General features: G+C 43.0%; 1 protein-coding gene across 1 annotated transcript in view; it reads left to right on the forward strand.

Moving 5' to 3' along the window:
* LOC138966885 (protein EFR3 homolog B-like) overlaps positions 1-23,680 on the forward strand; it is a 44,194-nt gene that overhangs the window by 11,957 nt on the left and 8,557 nt on the right. Inside the window, exons 6-18 of the mRNA XM_070339272.1 lie at positions 2,935-3,072; positions 3,840-3,971; positions 4,893-4,971; positions 5,561-5,696; positions 6,269-6,397; positions 6,721-6,814; positions 7,292-7,343; positions 7,674-7,846; positions 8,241-8,316; positions 9,372-9,533; positions 10,016-10,141; positions 16,588-16,664; positions 18,709-18,735. Of these exons, the coding sequence (XP_070195373.1) occupies positions 2,935-3,072; positions 3,840-3,971; positions 4,893-4,971; positions 5,561-5,696; positions 6,269-6,397; positions 6,721-6,814; positions 7,292-7,343; positions 7,674-7,846; positions 8,241-8,316; positions 9,372-9,533; positions 10,016-10,141; positions 16,588-16,664; positions 18,709-18,735 (1,401 nt within the window). The remainder of the gene's footprint in view (positions 1-2,934; positions 3,073-3,839; positions 3,972-4,892; positions 4,972-5,560; positions 5,697-6,268; positions 6,398-6,720; positions 6,815-7,291; positions 7,344-7,673; positions 7,847-8,240; positions 8,317-9,371; positions 9,534-10,015; positions 10,142-16,587; positions 16,665-18,708; positions 18,736-23,680) is intronic.

The following is a 23,680-nucleotide window of genomic DNA, read 5'->3' on the forward strand; positions in this document are numbered from 1 at the left end:
CTCTCTGTCTCTCTCTCTCTCTCTCTCTCTCTCTCTCTCTCTCTCTCTCTCTCTCTCTCTCTCTCTCTCTGAATATTTAACTCTCTCCTCTCCCATTCCCTTTTAACCATCTTACCACCTTCCCTTATGTGAATCTTTCCTTGGCTTCATTGCGTGTCGCTTTCTCACTTCACTTAATCACGCACACATTAGCCTTAGGTCTATCAACCAATGCCACAAAGGCAATATGTCTAAGGGATAACATACATTATTCAAGAACTGTGAGTAATTAAGGGGAAGCATGGCATGAACAATTTTGAAAAAGTATTCAAACAGTATCTCTGGTGTTTTATACTGTAAATGCATCTTCATAAAATTGTGCACAGTTGTGTAAATAACTAAGCTCAGCTTGTTTGTAAAGTTTTAGCAACATATGTGCTCAAATTTCAAATTAATGACCTCAAAAACGTTTTTGGTTTTGAAATTGATACGATGTTTTCTCCCTCTTCAAAACACACAGTTTTTGTGCGATACCCAATGAAATGTGATACCCTGATTAAAAAAAAAAAAACAGCTGATGAATGCAATGGAAGCAAACAGAATACTCTATGACAAAACCAAACTGTGTGAGTATTTTTTTCCCCCGTTTATTTGAAACTTTTACATATATTTTGTTTACACTTTGTATACAAGCTCATCTTGGTTGGTTACATTAGTGTGCAAACTTTAATAAAGATGCACTGATAAACACTGGAGATACGGTTTCCCCAAAATGTTCTAGCGCCATGCACCTCCTTATCAGTCTGTTTTTTCCTTCCTGGATTTCAGACAGGAGATCATTGATTACCGGTTGCTTAGAGCTCTGACAGACTTCTGTGCCTTGTCTGATCTATTTATCTGCCCCCTTCTCTGTCTCTCTGACTATCTGCTTTTCTCTTGTATTTCTTGTTTTCTTTCTTTTTCTTTTTCATTTTGTGTGTGTGTGTGTGTGTGTGTGTGTGTGTGTGTGTGTGTGTGTGTGTGTGTCCCTCTTCACTCAAAGTGACTGTCTCTCGCTCTGTTTCTCTCTCTGTCTCTCTCTCTTTCTTTCTCTCTCTCTCTCTCTCTCTGTCTCTCTGTCTGTCTCTCTCTCTCTCTCTCTGTTTCTCTCTCTCTCTTTCTTCCTCTTTCTCTCTCTCTCTCTCTCTCTCTCTCTCTCTCTCTCTCTCTCTCTCTCTCTCTCTCTCTCTCTCTCTCTCTGTTTCTCTCTCTCTCTCTTTCTTCCTCTCTCTCTCTTTCTTTTTCTCTCCTCTCTCTGTCTGTCTTGTCTCTCTCTCTCTCTCTCTCCCTCTCTTTCTCAGAACATTTCCCCTCCCTCGTTAGCCCCCACTCTCTCACCCTTTTCCTGATTCTTTCCACAGCTTTGACCTTTGTGGTGTGTTGCGTTCTACTTCCTCTCATTCCACTCAGTTACACCCAAATTAGCCCGCGTCACGTCAAAAGGATAACATTCATCACTTAGAACCAGGAAGGGTAATTAACTCTTTTTTTTTTGGCAGACAGTTGATCATTGATTTGCGCCTGCAGGGAGCGGCTCTCGCACGCTTTTCTGTGCCTTGTCTAATCTTCTCTCCAAATGCACCTCTCCCCTCCCCTCTAGCCACAGGGACCGATCAATAAAAAAGCAATCTGTCAACCCTTGTTCCTGTTTCTTCGTCTCCCTCGCTCCCTCCTGTTTAGGTGTTGTGACGCTGAATTGGCTGTGGGGATGAATTTCGAGGGAACCACTATTTTGTTAGGAAGAACTGGGTCTTTTGGGTTTCTGTTTTTTCTTGTTGTTTGTTTTGGTTCTTGTTAGGGATTCACGATTTGTGTACATTTTCAGTTGTAGCACAGATGAAGAAGTAGCAAGGGATTATAAAAGGGGATCATGGGTTACAGTTCTCACTTTGGATTACAGTTCTTGCTGTGTAATAATTCTTCTTGAATGTTTTTCTGGGTTGCCATGAAAATGTCCTTCTCATGGTAATGGAGATTGGAAAAAACCTGAATCTGCAGCAGCCATTACAAAAGACTGAAGCTGTAAGAAAGATTAATCTATGATGAGAGTGAGAGGACCAGTGCAAAATAATACAAAAGCCTGAATTGAGTTGGCAGGGGTGATGCTAGGATTTATTTTCTTCAGTAACTTTGCAGAAATGGACACAACATTTCAGGCAGTCCTTAGTGTCACCTTTCCCCCTGTGTTGGAAAATATTGTGCTGGAATGATGGCAAAGTTTTATGCCATTTCAAATAAGTTCAGCATCCCACCAACTGCTGACGATAAATAACATCCCTGGCAGAGTAACCAAACACATTGATTAGCTGCAGAAGAAACAAAAACAACATGAATAATATTTTGGCCAGGTCATTGGGTTGGGTTTCGCTTGGTTTGCAAAGGGTAAAGCTAGGGTCTGGAATGTCCTTTGGGAATGTCTGTCTTTTATGCTGCTGGATATGGGATTGGGAGGTTAGAAAATATCACATACATAATGACTAAGGTACTAGAGACTGTGACATATTGGGGATGGCTGATTCAAAGGTTAAAGTAACAGGGTTCTTGACACCAGATCGATGCGACAGGACAAGTGATTGAATGATAGGTGAACAACAGCATGCTGCTAGACTGCACAAGACTAACACATGCAGGCGCACGCACGCACGCGCAGACACACGCATGCACACACACACACGCGCGCACACGCGCGCGCGCACACACACACACACGCACACATATACACACACAGTTGTTTGTTGGTTTGCTTGTTTGATTTTTGTGTGTGTTTGTTGGTGTGTTTGTGCAGTGGGCAGTGCAAAGCAGATACAATCAGTGCCAACTGGTAGCGCTACTTTTTAACATCCAAGCTGGTAATCTCTTCAGTAATAACTAAATATACCTACTTTTATACTGTTTTTGTTTTCATTGTTTTTGCAGAATCCGAGGTGCGGGTCTGAGGGGCATTCAGGGAGTTGTGCGGAAGACGATTTCTGATGAACTGCAAGTCAACATTTGGGAGCAGGTCCACATGGACAAGATCGTTCCTTCCCTTCTCTTCAACATGCAGGACACAAAGTAAGGCTCATGTTTTTGTATGGTATAAATTTGTAGTCAACAAAAATAAGGCTGGAAAACTGTCTTCAGATCCTCAATTTTTCGAGGAAAGAGAGAACAAAAAAAGTTTGGCCCCAAGACAAATAAAAAAATTCTTCAAAGAAAATAATTGAAGAGCAGTGACTTCCATTTTGTGCATGTTTGCTCTAGCTGCCTGGAGAGGCCATCAAATTGCCTTTGAAATTGCTATGCTCAGTTTTCTGGGCCCTTTACCAGGGCTTTGCCCACTGGACCCCATTATGGCCTACATGTTTTGAGTTGGGTTTTTTCCTCAGCTCCAGCATAAGAGATTATGAATTCCTGAAATAGTAGAAAGCGTTTTGGTGTTGTTGTTGTTTGTTTTTTTGTTTTTGTTTGTTTGTCTGCTTTGTACTTTTCCCTGGACTCAGCTGTGCCCTTCCGTCGCGATATAACCTTCGTGGTTGAAAACGACGTTAAACAACAAATAAAGAAAGAAAGAAAGCTGTGCCCTTATATTTCACATCATTATATCTATTATTACATTATCAGTAGAGGTTTTCATATCATTTATGCTTCAGTACCACAGCAATTGTCGATCCTGAAATTGACAGTTGAGAGCGTGAGAAGTTTTTGTAGGTTAGATGTGTTTATATTATCAAGGTGTTATTTGGCATAATTGAATTATTTGACTCTGTATAGTTATACCTTATCTGTGTGTCAATGATGGATCATTTTGTTGCATTATTCTCTCTCCTCTGTATTTGCAGATCCACTGGGGCTGACATTGAGAGCCCGAAAGATGAAGACGACCCAGCTCACTTGGCAGAGGTTGTGTTTCGAGATTTGGTTTGCCGAGCGTCCTATGGAAACATCCGCTGCGTCCTAGTTCCTATTCTTGTGTGAGTAAAGAGTAGAGTCTCTCTCTCTCTCTCTCTCTCTCTCTCTCTCTCTCTCTCTCTCTCTCTCTCTCTCTCTCTCTCTCTCTCTCTCCCTCCCTCCCTCCCTCCCTCCCTCCCTCCCTCCTCTCTCTCTCTCTCTTTCTCTCCCTCCCTCCCTCCCTCCCTCCCTCCCTCCCTCCCTCCCTCTCTCTCTCTCTCTCTCTCTCTCTCTCTCTCTCTCTCTCTCTCTCTCTCTCTCTCTCTCTCTCTCTCTCTCTCTCTCTCTCTCTCTCTCTCTCTCTCTCTCTCTCTCTCAAACTTGTCGATTGTTTGCTGGTTCGTTCGTTTACTTTGTTTATTTGTCATGTTGCTTTACTTGTTTATCATTTATTAGATATTTGTATTAGAAGTAAGGACCGGTTGTAAGAAAAGGCGTCGCCTTAAACCTCTATCCTTGAAAAATAAAGTTCCATCATCATCATCATCATCATCTCTCTCTCTCTCTCTCTGTTTGCCGTACTACCTGTCTGTCTATCTGTTTGTCTTTGCATGCATCTGTCTGTCTCTAGAAATTTATGATTGGTGCTCATTGCAGTCTGTCTGCTTGGCTATCTTTAGTAGGTCAGTCAATCTGTATGTACTTATCTCCATCTTTTTTACAACTTGTTGGAACTGTTGCAATTCAATTTCTTTTATCTCTGTCTGTGTGTGTTCAGATGGGTTTTAATTTGTTCAGTGACTTTGCATTAGATAGTTATTGATAAAGGGAATTCAAAAACTTTTATTTTGGGATAAAAAAAAGTCAGCCTATTCCTCCAATGTGTGATGCCTTGAAAACTAGCTGTTTTAGACAATTAGAAGATGCTTTCATGTTCGTAGCATTGTGACTTCATATTAAGGACGTTTCAGGTGAAAACAATGTTTTTTCTGTATGTTTTCCAGGCACCTTGACAATCACAGGGCATGGGTGCCCACAGACTTTGCTGTCCGGGTGTTCAAGATTGTCATGTATTCTGTACAGGTAGGTTGAGTGCATAGCATTTTTACTATGCTACTTGTTTGGAAAACGATCTGTGAAGCTGGCTTCTGTTTCTTGTCAGTCTTTCTGTCTTTGTGTATTGTTCTTGTGTAGTAGTTGATTAGTTATCAACACTCTATTTGGAGATTTCAGTGAGAATCTGTTTTGTCTCTGACCTAGATCCTCCCCAAATGTTTTGACTGGGTTTTTTCACCTGTATGTCTCCATGTGTTTCTCTGTCAGTCTGTTTTATCACTGTGTTTTTATGTGTGTGAGTGTGTGTGCTTGTTGGTTTCTCTGCCGCCTAAGTTTACAGCGGTACCTGTGATGTGTAGCCCCTCCAAGGACAGGACACCTCACATGAAAGGACATTTTTTGTTGTCCCATTTTCTGTTATCTTGACCGAAATATACCTACCTGTCATGTGAGAACACCTGCAATGTAGGGACACATTTGGCTGTTCCTAAGGGTCTTTTTCATTGCATGTACATGTACCAATGTATATTCGCTTGGAAAATTCCTCTCATGACACTTCTGTCAGGCCTCAGGGTCTGCCTAATACTAATGTTCATTTTGTTCTGTGTTCTCACAGAGCCAGTATGGGTATCTGGTCATTCAACTGTTGTTGTCTCACCTGGACAAGCACGTGAAAGATGACCCCCAGATCAAGACGTCCATTCTCACGGTTCTCTTCGAAGCTGTCCTCATCTCTGCTGGGGGGTCCATAGGTATGAAATGTGGATGAACTTTTGCTCAAGCATGCTAACTTGTTGGAAATTGGCAACTTGTGTGTGACAGAATAATGTGGAATAGGCATGAACAATATTGAAGAATTTCTCATCTCTGTCTAGGGACAAGGCCGTATGCTTTCAGGGTTGCAGATTTAACTGTGTACAAAACTCTGATTCAGCCATGAAAGAAAGAGAGAGAAAGCCACAGAGAGAAAGAGAGAGAGAGAGAGAGAGAGAGAGAGAGAGAGAGAGAGAGAGAGAGAGAGAGAGAGAGAGAGAGAGAGAGAGAGAGAGAGAGAAAGCCACAGAGAGAGAGAGAGAGAGAGAGAGAGAGAGAGTAAAAGAGAAAAGAAGGGGAAAACCGTTTAGCAGTCTGATCTTTAGGAGTTTGTTGTGGATTATACCACAATCTGAACTTGATTAAGTCCAAAACTGCTCCTTACTGTTCATTTTTAACGACTTCATCAAGCTTCTGTCTTCTTTTTCTCAAGGGTTTTTCTTTGTGATCAGTCATGTCATCTTTTTCACTTTTTTTTCTATATATAACGATGATATTTCTGCTCCTGCAGGTCCATCTGTGCTGGAGGTGTTCAACAACTTGTTGCGACATCTACGAATCTCTGTGGACAACAAGGGCAAAAACCAGGCTCAATACAGCGCAGAGGTCAAGTTTCAGGATGCCATTGTCAACACCATAGGTAGGTCTTCACTTCTGCGGGTTTGTGTTTCTGTGTACGTCTCTGTGTGTGTGTGTGTGTGTGTGTGTGTGTGTGTGTGTGTGTGTGTGTGTTTGAGCGTAGCGTGCGTGGTGTGTGTTTTTGTGAGTGTGTGTGTGTGCACATGTGTGTGTGTGTGCTGGCAGCAGTGAGAGGAAGAGGTAGAGAATGGAATATATGCTGCTGTTGTAAAGCATAGAGTCAATCTGTACTTTTATCTTGAACTGTTTTTTCTTTGATGAATGATGATGATCATGATCATGATGATCATGATCATGATGATCATGATGATGTTTGTCTTTTAGGTGAATTTGCCAACAACCTGCCTGACTACCAGAAGATAGAAATCATGATGTTTGTCATGGGCAAGTTCCCGCAGTTTGCTGATGAAGAAATAGGGTGAGTTGAGCGTGTTCCTTTTTGAAAATGTAGGTCAGTACTTGTTTCACACTGTAAGCAAATTCTTTTGGGATATTTAAAATGGCTGACAAGTGAACTTTTATTTTGGCCCATGTTCTTTTGTATAAAACTGAAAGCACTTTTTTGAGAGTGTCGCTCTTTAGCCTTATTCTCTTTTTTCAGAATGTCTTTTCTCTGATTGTTTTGTTTCAAAAGTCTGTCGAATTACCTCTTCACTAAGACTCCCTGTCCCTCCTCCTAAAAAGGAAGACAACAACAACAACAACAACAACACAACAACAACAACAACAACAACAACAACAACAACAACAGATAAACAAACACTTAAAAGAATACAAGTCTCACATTGCAGTGGATATGGGTGTCTCCTCACCTCTTGATTCTTATTTCCACTTGTTATTTGTTCCTCTTATTTTCTGCATGGTATTTTAAACTTCTTCTTTTTTTTTTCACCAGTGGGCACATGGATCAGCAACTGCAAATCAACTTACTGAAGACACTCTTGAAGGCAAGTAACTTATGTCACATTCTATTTTACTTGGGTGTTTTTATTTTTGAAAAAAGCTGTGCAAAAAAATCCTTGCTGCTTGGATAAACGTCACTGTTGGGAATTGATTTTGGTCAAGAGTTTTTTTTTTATATCCAGGTTTCATCATTAGTGTCATTTCTTCCGTATTATACCGATTTGGATAGCAACACACATTTTCCTGTGGTTGTGTTTTGTTGTTGTTTTGTTTTATCATGCATGATTCGGAACCCTGAGTTAACTATTGGTGCAAACGTTGGCTCGGACCTAAGCATTCAGTCTGTTTAATCTATTTTTATATGTTTCTTACAGGTAGCAACCAAATACAAAACGGTCATTATGTCCAACGCGTTTCCGCCCGAGTTTCTGCACCCTTTGCTGAGAATGTCGCTCATGGAGGATGCAGGGATGCGTATCACCGTCCAGGACATTTTGCACACACTCATCGATCGTCATGGCAACACAAAAAAGCTCAAACGTATTGAGTAAGCCTGTTTTTGTAATCTCAATGACTGTCTGTCTGTGTGTGTGTGTCTGTCTGAAGAAAAAACAAACCCATCGTTCTGAGCTTTGTGCACAATTCTGGCATGCTTGGGAAACAGTAATTGAATAAAGGTAGTTTGGTTATTTTGAGCATGACGTTCTGCTTCTGTTAATCCATTCCTATACAGTGTTCCAAAATGTATTGTGCAAGTGCTTGGAAAATCAAAATAATGAGGAGAAAGAGAGATTAATCAGTATGTCAGAGAAATATCAGTGGGTTTGCCAGTGCACATTTAATATTTGTTTAGCTAACCATGTGTTTTTGTATGTGATTAAAGTCACTGAACTACTGCTGCTATAAGAAAAAATACTCAAGTGTTGTTGTTTGCATTGCAGACTGTGTGGCAACATCGCAGTCCTAGAACTGTCAGTGGAGAAGTGTTCCAGGCAGGACATCCTCTTCATGAAGAAGGTACACACACAACCACTTAACATGCTGCACAGTTTGACAACATGTATGTTGGTTTAACTCATTGTCTCCCCACTCATATGGCTCTATCTGACCAGGTACGGATATATCTGCTCAGACTGTTAGCTTCAGTCGCTTCCTGTAACGTCCATCTAATGCCTGCATTCCAGCGTGTTGATACACAGTTACTACACAGTTACTACCATTCTGAGTGACCTGCTGCAGCACAGAGCTCTGGTCTCGGCTAAAAAAAAACTTTGGTCAACATAGGTGGGGTAAAAAGTGTTAAACAACATTTTATTCAAAATACATGGCATGAAACAATGGAAAATATGCAACTAGGACACGAAATCAAGCACATACTTATTTTACCTGACTAAAACAATACTAAATTACACGTATTTTCATGATGGTGGACAGGACAATAATAAACCAGAAGAAACTACATGTATGTTTAAACGGGTCAGTGGTCAAGTGGTCATTTCGTTGCACTGTGATGTTTATGGTTCTGATTTCAGCTCCCAAAAATGAGGCAGGAAAACAACTTGTGAAGTTTCTTCAAGTTAACTTTCACGATAGCCTGCTAATGACATTGTCTCTCTTCCCTCCCAGAGCATATGGACCAAGAAATTTATGCTGATTGACGATCCCATACTCATTGACATGCTAGAGGAATCCTTGTCGACACGTACCAACACAATTCTTGGACAATTAGTTGGAAAGAGCATGTGGTTGTCCAAATGGCAGAGATATTAAAGATACCACAGATGCATTGACGCTGAAATTATGAAAATAGAAGAGGAGAATAAATAGTTTCTGAGCCTTACATCACTGTACTGGAGACATAATTTAGCAAGTCTGATGTGTCCCATGAAACATAAGTTCTATCTTAACTGGACACTATTCTCATTAAAGCTGTTCTTCTTTGATAGGGCACCACCATGCAATTATCTACATTGAAACTTCTTGAGGAGTCTGTGATTAAAAGGATTTCATATTCCTGTTTGTAAAGAAAAGACCCTGTGAGTTGAAACATCTATATTTCTTGTGTACCTCAGAGCGGCATGCAGTTTTACTGGCACATTCTGGAGAACTTGCAGCTGGAGTCGAATCGTGTGGATAACCTGGAGGCCTTATATTGCACCATGGGACTGCTTGCTGTGGAGATGGGTGGGGACGATATTATCGTCGACCTGTTCAGGCTGGCCCTGGATATTCAGGTTTGACTAATGTGATGTGTCCGAGTTTCTTTGTCTCTTTGTCTGTGTGTCTGTGTCTTTGTCTCTGTCTGTGTCTTTGTCTCTGCTTCTGTCTCTGCCTCTGACTTTGTCAGTCTGCCTGCTTGTCAGTCTTCCCCTTTCCCACCATCCATTCTCAGTCTCTCAGTACTTTTCTTTCTTTCATTTTCTGTAACCCCTCAACCTATCTCTCTCCTGTTTGTGTCTGTCAGCCAGTCTCTCTCTCTCTGTCTCTGTCTCTGTCTGTCTGTCTGTCTGTCTGTCTGTCTGTCTGTCTGTCTGTCTGTCTCTCTCTCTCTCTCTCTCTCTCTCTCTCTCTCTCTCTCTCCCCCCTCCTTTCTCTCTCACTCTCTTCACCTGCGCCTGTGTAATTTTCTGGCGTCCAACTCTCCACCCTTCTTCATTGTTCACACCCCCCTCTCTTTCTCCAGCACACAGATTCTATCATCAAAGTCATGTTACAGGGCCTGGCTACAGGAACCACACTGCCCCTCACCCATAGGTGTGCTCTCCACGCCATGGTGGCAGCATACCTCAACCTTATTTCACAGCTGGTCACCTGCCAACAAGCATTTGAGTATGTCCAGTCGGTAAGTTGATCTGAATTTTTAAACACATTGTTACAGACAGTGGAAGTAAACCTAGTTGAAAAAAATTCTCTTTAAAAGAAAACCATGATAATGCACATGCATTGCAACATCAATTAAATTACATATCTTAACCCGACTCACATATAGCATTAACTTCAGTGTGCTAAGACGCTGAACTACGCTTCACCCCAAAGGGGAAGTAACCCCCTTAAAAAAAACGGCCTTGACCTATAACCCATGTAGACAAGAGTCAAGGTCATACCGTCACGTGACCGATCACGCGTGACTCCACCGCCGCCATGATGTGAAAGCTCACTCCCACTTCAGCCTCCGAGACGCTCGGACGCGTTTTACACTACGCTACAGGCTTTTAGCCTGCTGTCTTCTAGACAGTGTTTCACCCCGTTTCACAGGTCCCTGCTTCTCATGCACCAGTTTGGGTGAGCTCGTTCTAGTTTGTTTGCTTTTGCTTGCGTTTGTTTCTTTCTCCGTTTTTCGGTCTGATTGTTGTTTACCATAACTCAGACTGTTTTCTCAGCAATGGCTGACAAGGATAAGAAAAAAACAGACTAGACAGGTAGCTGCTGACGTTTCCCCTTCTAAGGTTACGCACAAAGACAAAGTTAAAGGTACTATTGTTTCTGTTCTTGACCCATGTTCCCAAACAACAATGTCTGTTAAGATTTCGGACCCTTTGAGTCCAACCATGCCGGTGCTGAAGGAGGTTAAAAGTAAGGCTACTTCAGCCAAGGTCAAGAAACGCAGTAGTAAAGATAAAGCTTGTGATAGAGAGGATTTTTCTTCCCTTTTTGAGACGTTTTCGGCCCAAATGAGTAATATGTTTGTGCAACAACAGCAGCTTGCTGCGGATTTGCAGGCCACTCGTCAAGAGCTACGCTTGCTCCCGGCGGGAGTGGGCGACGTGGCTTCTTTGTCACGCATCAGGGTTCCGCCTTCATGCACAGTCACTTCGGCTGACGTGCACGCAGAGGTTTGTCATGTTCACCGGTAACCAGGTTTTCTGGTGAAAGTGTTCAAGTTGGGCCGGAACTAGTAGCTCCCCCGCCGAGGCTGGGGAGTGAAAGTTTGACTCTCCCGGAGGGTATCGCTCTTAGTAAGCGGAACTCACGGGGGGGTCAACACCGGACAACAAGTTGGGCCGGAACTAGTAGCTCCCCCGCCGAGGCTGTCGACACCGGACAACGAGACGGATATACACACGGGCAGACTAGCATGTCTCCAGTGAATGTATACAGTTCTCAACTTCCGCCCTCCGGGCAGGAAGCTGCTTTTAGACAGGCTTCGCATGGGTTTTCCGTTTTGCAGACAGCCTCGCCCACGGAAGAACGAGTTAGTGACGCAGTTAGTCACACTGACTTTCAGTTTCCAGCCTCAGCAGAATCCGAGTTCGACGAGTCTCACTCAGTCACTGAGGAGGAAGTCGATTTCAGGTTGTCACTCAAACTTAAGCCTGCTTTGGTTACTGCGGTTCAGGTAGCTGCCAAGTATTTTGCTGAAGGTGTGACGGCTACGACAAGCTCTGCGGCACCACCACCCTCAGCGGTGGGTGATTTCCGCCCAGCACTAACGGAAACTTAGGAATTTCGTTTCAACGAATCTCCTTCCGTGGCTTACGAACTTTCCAAGGTTCTGGCTAGAACTTCGGGCTCGGAGAACAGCTTGCCCGTAGACACTGTGCCTCTACTAGCGGCACACGGTCAGGCGCCTGTTGCTGCTCAGCCATGGCTTGCCTCAGACCAACTCCGTCATATGAGCGCCTCGGTTCATTCCCGCAAGTTTGCTCTTTCCCGTCGGCATCACAGCCTTATTGGGACTTACGCTCTGCCGAGTGCACCGCTTCCGGTCACTCCGGAGCTGGCCACTCTCCGGGAGGATGGTTATCGTTTAGATAAAACATGCGCCTACTCAGAGGGCGCGCTGCTTGGTTTGGAGGAGACGGGAAGATATTCGCTGGAACTTGCGTCTCTCTCAGAGACACTTCTTCGAACCCTTTCACGTTCAATCGCGTCGTCCTTGGACCCTTTTGAATTCCGAAACGACGCGAGCGTTAAAGACGTTCCTACACTGCTGGCCTCTTTGGCTAAGGTTTCAGCTGAGCAAATGTCTGTCACGGCACGTTTATACGCGCATGCGGTGTACACGCGCAGAGACTTCTTCTTGTCTGGTTCCAGAATTCAAGATAAGTCTACTATAGACTTGCTCAAGGCCTCTCCTTTCACTGAGGGAGCTCTGCTCGGGCAACCCTCTCTTGACGCACTTGACAGGCAAACTCAAAACGCCAAAGACTTAGCAATTGCCAAGCTAGCTCAGCATGGTTTTGCTAAGCCACAGGCCAAGCAACAGGGTCCTCCTAAAGCTTCTTTCACATCCGCTAATTGCGGACGCAACTCACAGCATTCCCAATCCTCTTCTAGAGGCAGAGGCAGAGGTGCACCTTACCCCAAGAAGAAGCCGTCTTTCAGCAACGCTAGGGGGTCGGGTCGAAAGTCCAACCCCCAATGACGATGCCCCGAGCTACTCATCCCCACGGCCCCCACCCTTTTGGTGGCGGGCGGCCCCTCCCGGGCCCTTCCCTACTGGATACAGCATGTAAACAGTCAGTGGATTGTGGGGGTAGTACGTTGGGGGTTCAGGCTGCTCTGGAAAGAGGGAAAAGCACCTCTTACCAGAACACCTCCTGCGTTCAAATTTCCGGCAAAACCAGAGGCAAAGGTCACGATTCAGTTAGAAATTGCTGCCCTTCTTCAGAAGGAAGCAGTGGAAGAGGTTTTGGACCACAACTCCCCGGGTTTCTACGGAAGAATCTTCGTAGTCCCAAAGAATTCGGGAGGGTGGCAGCCAGTTTTAGACCTGTCCCCTCTAAACAGATTTCTCAGGGAGATTCGGTTTACTATGGAAACTCCCTCTTCTATCCGGGATGCACTCAGACCAAGGGATTGGGCAACGTCGATAGATCTGACGGATGCTTACTTCCACATTCTCATGCATCCGTCAGACCGGAAGTGGCTCAGATTTCGGTGGGCAGAAAAGATTTTTCTGTTCAGGGCACTCCCTTTCGGCTTATCTCTAGCCCCTTGGGTTTTCACAATGGTGACACGACAACTTTGTTCTCTGGTCAGACAAAAGGCATTCACCTGCGTGCTTATCTGGACGATAGGCTTGTCCTCCATCAGGATCAGAAGACCTGCAGTTTTCACATGCAGGCAGTGTTACATCAGGCAAACGACCTCGGTTTTCAGGTCAACCAGGGCAAATCAGAGCTAATACCGTCCCAAAACTTTACATACCTAGGGATGACGTTCGATACGGTGACTTGGTCAGTACGTCCTTCCCTGAGAAGGGTCAACAAACTTCAAGACCTGCTCAGGTCTCTCAGATCACAGAAGCGGGCCAATGTCAGGGTCTTGGCTTCAGCTCTGGGACAGATGGAATCCATGGCCACACTCATTCCTCTGGGGAGAGTGTGCAAGAGGCCTTTTCAGGCAGCGCTCAACTCGGAATGGAACTCGGCTTATCAAGGCTGGGATGTTTCTGTTCAGATACACAGCTGGATTCGGCAGGCCACACAACAGTGGCTACAAACAAACTTGTTTCTGGGAGTTCCTATTGTTCTCCCGCCTCCGGAGGTAGACATGTTCACAGACGCGTCTCTGTCAGGCTGGGGTGCTCATCTTGCACACCTCACAGCCTCGGGGACTTGGTCAGCGAGTCAATCTCAGTCCCACATAAATGTGCTGGAATTGGAGGCAGCCTTTCTCGGGCTTCAGAATTTCTTTCCTGCGGTTGTCGGGAAACATGTTCGTCTACATACAGACAACACCACGGTGGCGGCATATGTGAACAAGCAGGGCGGGTCACGATCCCACACACTCTCAGTCAGAACTTGTCAGATCCTGCGGTGGTGTTCACAGCATCAGATCACTCTTTTGGCGAAGTTCTTACCAGGTCGACTCAATGTCCTGGCGGACGCTCTCAGCCGTTCCTCCAGCGTTTTGCACACGGAGTGGACGATCACCCACCACGCGCTTCAGCGATTGTGGGTACAGGTGGAGAAACCTCTAATAGATCTGTTCGCTACGAGGTTTTCCCGGAGACTACCAGTCTTTGTCTCGCCGTTTCCGGATCCGGAAGCATGGAAGACAAACGTTTTGGAGATCGACTGGACGGGCCTTGTGGCATACGCCTTCCCTCCGTTTCAGCTGTTGGGCAAGGTACTCAGAAAAGCCGAAATGGAACGCCCGTCCCTTATTCTGGTGGCACCAATGTGGACAAGCCAACATTGGTTTCCGGACTTACTTCGTCTCGCAGTAGGTCCTCCCATTCCTCTAGAGCTAGAGAAGGGAGATCTGCTCCAACCGCGCACGGGCGTACATCACGAGAATCCACAGGCTCTGCGCCTTCATGGCTGGAGACTGTGAGGAAGTCTTTGCGTCACTCAGGTGCTTCGGACGGTACCCTCGATTTGGTTCAGAAGGCTCACAGACAGTTCTGTATACACTTCACACTGGTCTGCTTGGGTGACATGGTGTACCGATAATGGGGTGAACGCTACCTCTCCTCGTTCAATGCAGGTGGCTAATCATCACTTAAGGTCAGGAGATCGGCGATTTCTTCCACTTTAAAACAATTGGGTCACACAATTTCTCTTAGTGGAGTTATTGCAAGCGTGTTAAGGGGCGCTGCATTGGATTTTGTCAGGGCAAAGACACCAGTCCCAGCCTGGGATCTGTTTTTAGTTCTGGCAAGTCTTCATAATCTGACACGTAAGGCTCTTCTGCTCACTTTACTTGCCACAGCTAGAAGGAGCAGTGAGGTACACGCTCTCTCGGGCCTTCCCAAAGACACCTCGATCGAAAGTGACGGTTCTATCACACTTCGTTTTAGGCCTGATTTCTTGGCAAAAAATCAAAAGCCTCACCATCTTTCTCCCTTAATCAGGATTCCGTCTTTATCTACCATCCTAGCATCAGGAGACCCTGACATGGCAAATTGTCCCGTTAGAACACTCAGCAGCTATTTGTCTAGGACTGCTCCGTTAAGAGCTAAAGAGCAAAAACTCCTTTTCATCTTGCTCAATACAGCCCGGAGCAGAGACCTGTCACGGGTTACCTTAGCTAGGTGGATGTCTACACTCATTAGACAAGCATATGACTGGTGGCATAAAGAAAAAAAGGGGGGGGCAGTCTGTTCTCCCTCTGTCGTCTGCGCGGACTCATGAGGCGAGAGCCTGGGCCTCATCTTTGGCCGTACTCAGGTCAGGGAGACTGTCTGAAGTACTTGATTCAGCTTATTGGACGTCTGAAGACGTTTTCATAAACTTTTACTTGCGCGACATTGCAAGTACGCGACAAGATGGGACCAGCTCCTTACCGGCTATGGTGGCCGCAGGGCAGGTTCTTCCCAGATCATAGAGTGAGTAACCCGCCAGCTACATTAGCAATCTGCTATATGTGAGTCGGGTTAAGATATGTAATTTAATCGAAAATTTTATTAGTAAATTTTGATTTGATTAATATACTTACCCGACTCACATCGTTAATACCCTCCCACCTACCCCGCTCAGGGTTTCCCTAAAAATGAACAGATCACTTCAGTGGGAGTGAGCTTTCACAACATGGCGGCGGTGGAGTCACGCGTGATCGGTCACGTGACGGTATGACCTTGACTCTTGTCTACATGGGTTATAGGTCAAGGCCGTTCTTTTTTAGGGGATTACTTCCCCTTTGGGGTGAAGCGTAGTTCAGCGTCTTAGCACTTAAACTGAAGTTAATGCTATATGTGAGTCGGGTAAGTATATTAATCAAATCAAAATTTACTAATAAAATTTTCGATTCAAACATTGGAGCTCTTCAGTATGTCCAGTCGGTAAGTTGATCTGAATTTTTAAAAGCATTGTTACAGACATCGGAAGTAGACCAAGTTGAAAAAAATACTCTTTAAATTAAACAATGACAATACACATACATTGTAACATTTAACCATTTCCAAAGCCTGTCCTTAACTGGGCGAAGTTGACTTCGCGAAGCTGGTCGCAAAAAGGTTTAGCATTGAGTTTTGGTTAAAAGACTTGCAAAGTCTTCATGAACTCGACTTTGGGCTCAATTAATTCCGTCTCAAAAGATCGATACAAAATTTGGAGCATATTTTCACGGAGATTCCTAACTCCTCTTACCGAGATGATGTATAAATTTGCGTTGGGATATAGTAAGTACATGTACTACGGTGAAATCAAGTCATTGTTTTGCATATTCTGAATATTGGTATGAGTTCAGTCCGTGATGGGGTTCATGATTTTCTCTCATTGTTTTAAGTCAAACATGAAGTGTGAGAGTTTTGCATAAAGATGAAATGTCTGCTTCAGTGAAGTCTGGAAGAAAGGTTGGTCTGATTAGTTGGTGCTAATTAACTATTAAATCTGATTACAGGTGATTGAATTGCGGAAATTTAGGGCTCAGCACCTTTTACCTGATTTTGCCTACAACCGTACCAACCGTCCCCAGAGGTAAGCGTCTTGTTTCCATTTGCTTATATATTTGGGATGCACTTATGTGATGGTATTTTCATATGACTGTGTGCACACTTCCTTATTTTTCATGTTCGCCATCAGCTTTTTTCTTTGCGATCTTGCACATTATGGTAAATCGTATTCCAACATGTCGAAGTCACAAATTCTTGTCACAAAAGATTATGATCTCAGCATTAAGTTCAGATCATTTTTATGATCAAAGCTTTGGTGGGTTTTTTTCATGGTAGTTCAGATCCAAAATGGAGGGAAGGGTATCAAAATATCTTCTTTGATGTCTTCTCCTTTATTTAGTTCAGCTGTCAGCCCTGAAGATTTTTTTCGAGTTTGAGTCCGTAAAACCAGACAAAACACAAGCTATATTATATATATAATACATGTACACCCGTTTGTGTGTCTACATTTTTGAGTGACTTATCTAATTCATATTCATGGATAATGTATGGTTATGCCGAAATAACTTGTGCATGACTCTCTTGAATACATACTTATTCCCATACAACAGCATTATTGTATTTTATCCCATGCAAACTGCAGTGTACTTGGTTAGGGATTTATACTTTTATGATCCACGTAACTTAACACTTTAGTTGAATTAAGGGAGGTGTGAATATTCCTTTTTAATTCTCAATTATTCTCTGACTTTGCAGTTGTTTGATTAGGGATGAACTACATAGCTTGCATGCTTTGGTGAAAGTCTTGCTCCCCAGCCTGTTTCTTTTTCATTTAATTCAGGGTGATAAGTCAACAATGTGGATTTGAGAAGCAGATGAGACTTAGAGAAGAAATTTATTTTATAAGAACGACTTCAACATAAATTTCTTCTCTTTTCAACAAGGGTTGTTAGTTCTGTAGTGTGAGTGAAGCTTACATGAGCTGATGTGTCAATGATGATAGGGAATGCAGATTTTTACAGTCGAACCTTCCCTGACGACCACCTGTCCATTTAGACCACCTGTCCACAACCACCCCAAAAGTTTTTTTCTATATACAATTGAATTCACCTTGCCATAGGGACCAGCTGTCTATAAGGACCTTGTGGTCGATCCCTTGGGTAGTCGTTACTATTTGACTGTACTGGAGGGGTACAAAGACATGACAACAAATCTGAGAGTTTTTGTTGAGCACAAAATTGCAAAACTGGAAAGCCAGCATACACGAAACTGTTCTTCTCAAACAAATAGCTGATCTTTGCAGCTTAATAAAAGTTGATAGCACAGCTGATGAAAAAGCATCACTTATAACCTTGAAGCGTTGTCAAACTTGATAGCACAGCTGAAGAAAAAGCGTCACTTGAAGCGTTCTCGTCAGGTTTCACTTGTTGTAGTTGCTAAAAAGCCAGCTTTTTAAACACAGTGTGTGCTTGATGCTGCTGTAGTGGGCGTGCAAGGATGAAGTGGGGCCGTCAGATATTAGCATGACTTACAAGAGTGTGGAAACCTTAGTCCACTCAAAGCGATTTTTTTTTAATGAACGTAACCCACCAATTTTGCCAGATCATTGAGCGTGTTTGAACTAACAGTTGCTGGCTTTATGATAAAGAGTGGCTGGTTTCCAGCTTGCGTGAAACCACATAACATGCAGAAGTCTCTGGTTTAAAGAGATAACCTAGCACTTGTGAATTGATGTCCAGAGTTTCTTGTTTCACAAGATAGGTGATCTTCACAGTGTTGTTTCATTACTAGCTGAATTACGGCACAAGATAGCATTGAATGTTTGTACTGTGGACCTTCCCTTTTGTCAAAATCTCAGTAGATTTACCTCCATTTTAAGACTCCCTTCCTTTTATGACCTGATTTGCTCAGATTTTTGACGGTCTGAAAAGGGTTTTTTCCTCGATTTTTGGAATCCTGAAAAGGAGGATTTCACTTTTCCTAACTTTGGCTGTTGGGTATGAAAGACTGGGTGCAAAAACTGGCATACTGGGTCAACAGCATGAGCTTGTGTGTGAAGTAATTATGACTTAACAACGAAGGCGGAATGAACTGACTTGTCTTACAACCAAACGTACTCCTGTCTGCAGCCTTTCAGAGCTAGAAAAGTCAGAACTGTGAGTAACCCCCTGCTCCATGCATGAGCCTTTTCCTTTTTCTGCTATTTTCCACCATTCAGTTTTGTACAGTAGGCCCTGTGCAGTGTGTTGCATATCGCTCATTGTCCGCTCTTGGGTTTGCATGTCACGCCACTCTTCTGGTAATAGATGTTGCACATTGTGAACGGTAGGTGTCGTAGGTAAACAAGGCATCTTCATCGCTCTAGTGTGTGTCGAAATGTCTGTCTTAGCTAGTGTGTCAGGGTTATGGCGTTGTGTGAATGAATGGAGATGTTGTGGTGATGCCGTTGGGGGGGGGGGGGGGGGGTTTAGGAGGGCCTCTATGAGTAGTTTTGTGTGTCTGTCACTGTGTGTGTGTGTGTGTGTGTTTCTTTCTGTCACTCTGTGTGTGCCTGTCTGTCTGCCTGTGTTGTCGTGTGCCATCCTGAACTCAGGTCATAATGAGTTCGGCTCATTCTCTCCCTGACCGGACGCGACAGTCCTACGCGAATCTATCAAAACTAGGAATACAGAGTTATCTCCCCTATGTTTTTCGCGAGCACTGATCTAAATTTGAGATCAGTGTTCGCGAGACGAAAATGATTGCAGATTGGCCGACTTCGACAGTGATCTCCGTTCTGTTCTTCACAGTTATGATAAAGACATCGTTCTAAGGTCAAAACAAGTCGAAATTTTGGGACTGCTGCCGGAAGGAGACCGTAATATATGGTTGCATCACTACAGAAAAAATCGTCTGCTTCAGCGAACGCCGAAACCAAACGGTTGATTATCACGTGACACTTTTGCCATATTTAGAGTTGTTTGCACAGTAAATACAGCTGCGAAAAAATAGCTCCCTTGAAACTGTCTTACAAATCAATTCCTTTGTAATTTAAAAATTACACAACACCATGAAAAATCATTATCGACGATCGCGAATCTGCGTATATCAATAATACATTACAAAAAGCTCTAAATTTGTAAAAAAAAAATCAGTTTCCTTGCCAGACAAGGAAACTCAAGGCATCCTGTCAGGGAGAGAATGAGCCGAACTCATTTTGACCTGAGTTCAGGATGGTCGTGTGCGTGTATCTCTGTGTGCGTCTGTGTCTGCATGTGTCTTGTGTATGGCATGTATGTGAGTGTGCATGTCTGTGTGTCTACCTCTCAAGTGTTAGGGGAATGTTGACCGACTTGTGTATCTGCATGTTTGGTTTATCTGTGTGTGAGAGCTGCTGTATGCGTGCTAGAGCAAGCTGAAGGCGTAAAAGGAGGACCACAAATGTGCCTTTGCTTTTAATGTTTTCTCTGTTGAGTATCAGCTAGAGAAGTTTGTTGGTGTGAGTATGACATCATATAACAGACGCAATCAGCATGGCATATAGATTAAGATGCATTGTTTTAGCAGTGTTCATGCTTAGGTCTTTTTCAGTAGTCATATTGCAAACTCGATGAAGACTTTTTCAGTAAAAGAGAGTTTCTTCATCTTTTTTGTTTCTGTCAAGTGGGTTGTTTTTTTCTTCTAAGTTTCCTGTACCTCCCTCTCGAATCCCAGTGTGCTGGAAAACATTTGAGCTAATATTGACTGCATGTAAAAACTTAAAGACAACAAAATTGGTACGGGTAATACCGGTGGTGTGGAGATTTTCAGCCTCAGTGCTGTAAATTTGCTGTTAGGTTGTGTGTGTGTGCTTGTGTGTGTGTGCTTGTGTGTGTGTGCTTGCGTGCATGTGTTTCCCTGTGTCATGTGTCTATGTGTTCCACATGGAAATCTTTATGTGAATGCTTATTTTTGTGCTCTCCGACCTGTTATGGGTTTGGTTACATCACTAAGGTTGTTGCAAGTTTTTATCTCTAAAAGTCTGTGTTCCAAGTAAATACTTTGCTGTACAGATGTCGTAACAGATGTGTAGACCCATTGTTTGTCACTTGCTGTAACAAAGACAATGATCAGTCTTACTCTCAGGGCTGAATTTTAATATTTTTTTCTGCATTGATTTGTAATGCTGATCATAACAGAATACACGTAGTCTTATTTTACCTGGAAGACTATTTTCATCTGTTTTATTATGTGTTCTCGTCAGTACACTGTTTATTCAGTTTGTGTTCATTTAGCAAAGCAACAATAGATTTTTTGTGACTGGATTAGAGAAGAGTGTTGCGTGCATGCATTCCCATTTAGAATGCTGCCTCAGATTAACCACATCGCAATATCATCTCTTTCCACAGCACTAAACTGAGTTCTCTAACCTGCTTTCACCATTCCTGTCTTAATCATACTTTCCGAGTTGTGTACAAGAATAATACTGATGTAATCACTAGCTTTTTCTCTCTTACAAAATCAGTGGGAGTTGTACGTTTTCTTTCAAGTTGACTGCCTGCATAATTGTAGCGTGTGCAGAACTGGGCAAACCGGTGTACGTGAGCTGTGCGTTAACATCTGGGTATTCCTGAGCTCTATATATTTGTGCGGATTTTTCTTAGGTTTGCTATGCTGTGTAACTCAGCTGTTCGAAACCAGGATTCAGACCTGGTTATTTTCAATAACCTAGCTTTTCAGTGGTCTGGATTCTCAATAACCAAGCTTTTCAGTAACCTGGGCTTCCTCTTAGTTCTTGAGTTACTGTTACATACATATATATGTAACAGGTGAGGGTTTAGACTTTTTTTTTAACCTTGTTACTGCTACATGAATGACTGTTTTACAAATACAGCAGGCTATGTGTTTGGTGATCATGCATCAAGGGGCATCCATTTTTGTTGGATACATGAAGTTTTTTCTATTATTTTCAGGTATTTTGGCCATAATTTGAAGGGGAAAATGCCAGTGTTAATGATTTTGTAGAGGGTTTAGAGTTATTCAGTACATGTTTGCAGCAAGTACAATGGTATGTTTTATGGTGGTCATGCACAAAGGGGCCACTGTTTTTAGGGGGATGCATGATTTTTTTTTGGCAGGGGTTTTGATTTCAATAATAAACTTGGCCAAAAACTGATTGCTACAATTTTCTCACGCTACGAAAAGCGTTAAAACGCAATCCATTTTAGTTCAACTTTATATGCTGGAAAAGGTAATTATGTCAACTGTTAATATCATTTGTCTGATCGGTGGTAATTTGTATGGGAATCCCATGACAGCCTGTCAAACAAGGTCACCCCTAAATTTGACCTGACAAAAAAAATAGCCCCGTATTTTTAAATCTGCAAAAAATCAGAATGTGCACTTACCAAACATTTCTGACCACCATTAGAAAGGCCATTCAATTTCCTGTTCAGAGCATTTTGTTTGATGCTCCTTACTTCTCTAGTCTTTATGTAGCCTTTTGTCAAAGGCGGTAGGTGTCAACCGTTTCGGAGGAAAAAAAGGGGACATTTTGCGGCCATTTTTGAGGGGGTCCTCCACTGAAAGAGCCATATCTGCTCAAGTTCTCAATGAATTGCTTAGAAATTTCAGAAGTTATGACCAATAGGCTGACCAGAATCTGTGTTGATTTTTGTGAACATTTATACAAAGCGTGTCGTATAACGTAACTTTTCCGAAAGACCTAAACAAATATTCTTATTAATTCAGGGTTTAAGGACAAAAAATCGTGTCAATCGCTAAGAAAAATTTTTTTGGCCAAGTTTATAATAAAGAGGAAATGTAGGCGTTATCAGAGATACATTGAAAGAAAAATTGCTATGAGCAAAACAAGAAGACCATTCTATTAAGCTGTCTTGGTCACACACCTATGACGGGCGGGGATGTAGCTCAGTCGGTAGCACGCTGGATTTGTATCCAGTTGGCCGCTGTCAGCGTGAGTTCGTCCCCACGTTCGGCGAGAGATTTATTTCTGAGTCAACTTTGTGTGCAGACTCTCCTCGGTGTCCGAACACCCCCGTGTGTACACGCAAGCACAAGACCAAGTGCGCACGAAAAAGATCCTGTAATCCATGTCAGAGTTCGGTGGGTTACAGAAACACGAAAATACCCAGCATGCTTCCTCCGAAAACGGCGTATGGCTGCCTAAATGGCAGGGTAAAAAACTGTCATACACGTAAAATTCCACTCGTGCAAAAAAGCACGAGTGTACGTGGGAGTTTCAGCCCACGAACGCAGAAGAAGAAGAAGACACACCTATGACGCACACATGGGAGATAGGATCGGCATATAAATGGCTGCAAAATCATGTTTTCTTACTGACAGAACCAATCTGTGAAAAAAATGTCAACGTAAATGTTGTTGGAAAAATGTGTTCATTATCAGACCTTTTATTTTTTTTTTTATTTTTTTTTTTTACACATGAACATAACATACAGCATTCACAAGATTTATCAACAGAAAATATGACTGACTATTCATTGACTTCCCAGATACACACACATATACCTGGACAATATGGTGGGTGGGGTCAAGAGAGGGGGGGGGGGTAGGGGGGGGGGGTTACTGGCACTGTGGCATATCTCACACATTTATCACTGGATAAGCGGATAAGCGTAAGGCTAAACCAGAAGACATGTTTCATTCATAGAAGCCAGCACAACATTAGTTAATTAGCACAGAAAAGTGTGTGTTTTTTCCACCGGCATTTGGGGGGGGGGGGGGGTGCTTGAAATAGCATAGTAAGGTCCAAGCAGTCTGTCTTTTACAGTATGTTTGGTGTTTTCTGTTTTTCAGTGCGCAATCAATGGATAGTGATTCTTTCAATAGAATGGCCAAAGCAATAAGAGTATTGGGGTCTGTTAATCCTTTTGCACCTGTATGATTGTTTGTTTATTTGTTTATCGTTAAAACAGAAATTGGGTGTACAAGGGGAGGAGATCATTGGAAATGTTAACATTCTTTTCCCCTTCTTTCATGTTATGTTCTTTATTAACTTTTGCCTTGATTTTATTCTATTTCATTCTGTTTGCTTGCTTTTTTCTGTTTTACTCATTAATTATGTTTGAAAATATACCATCATTTTGAAGTTGTGTAATCTAT

The sequence above is a fragment of the Littorina saxatilis genome, linkage group LG5 (assembly GCF_037325665.1).
Source record: "Littorina saxatilis isolate snail1 linkage group LG5, US_GU_Lsax_2.0, whole genome shotgun sequence".
NCBI lineage: Eukaryota > Metazoa > Mollusca > Gastropoda > Littorinimorpha > Littorinidae > Littorina > Littorina saxatilis.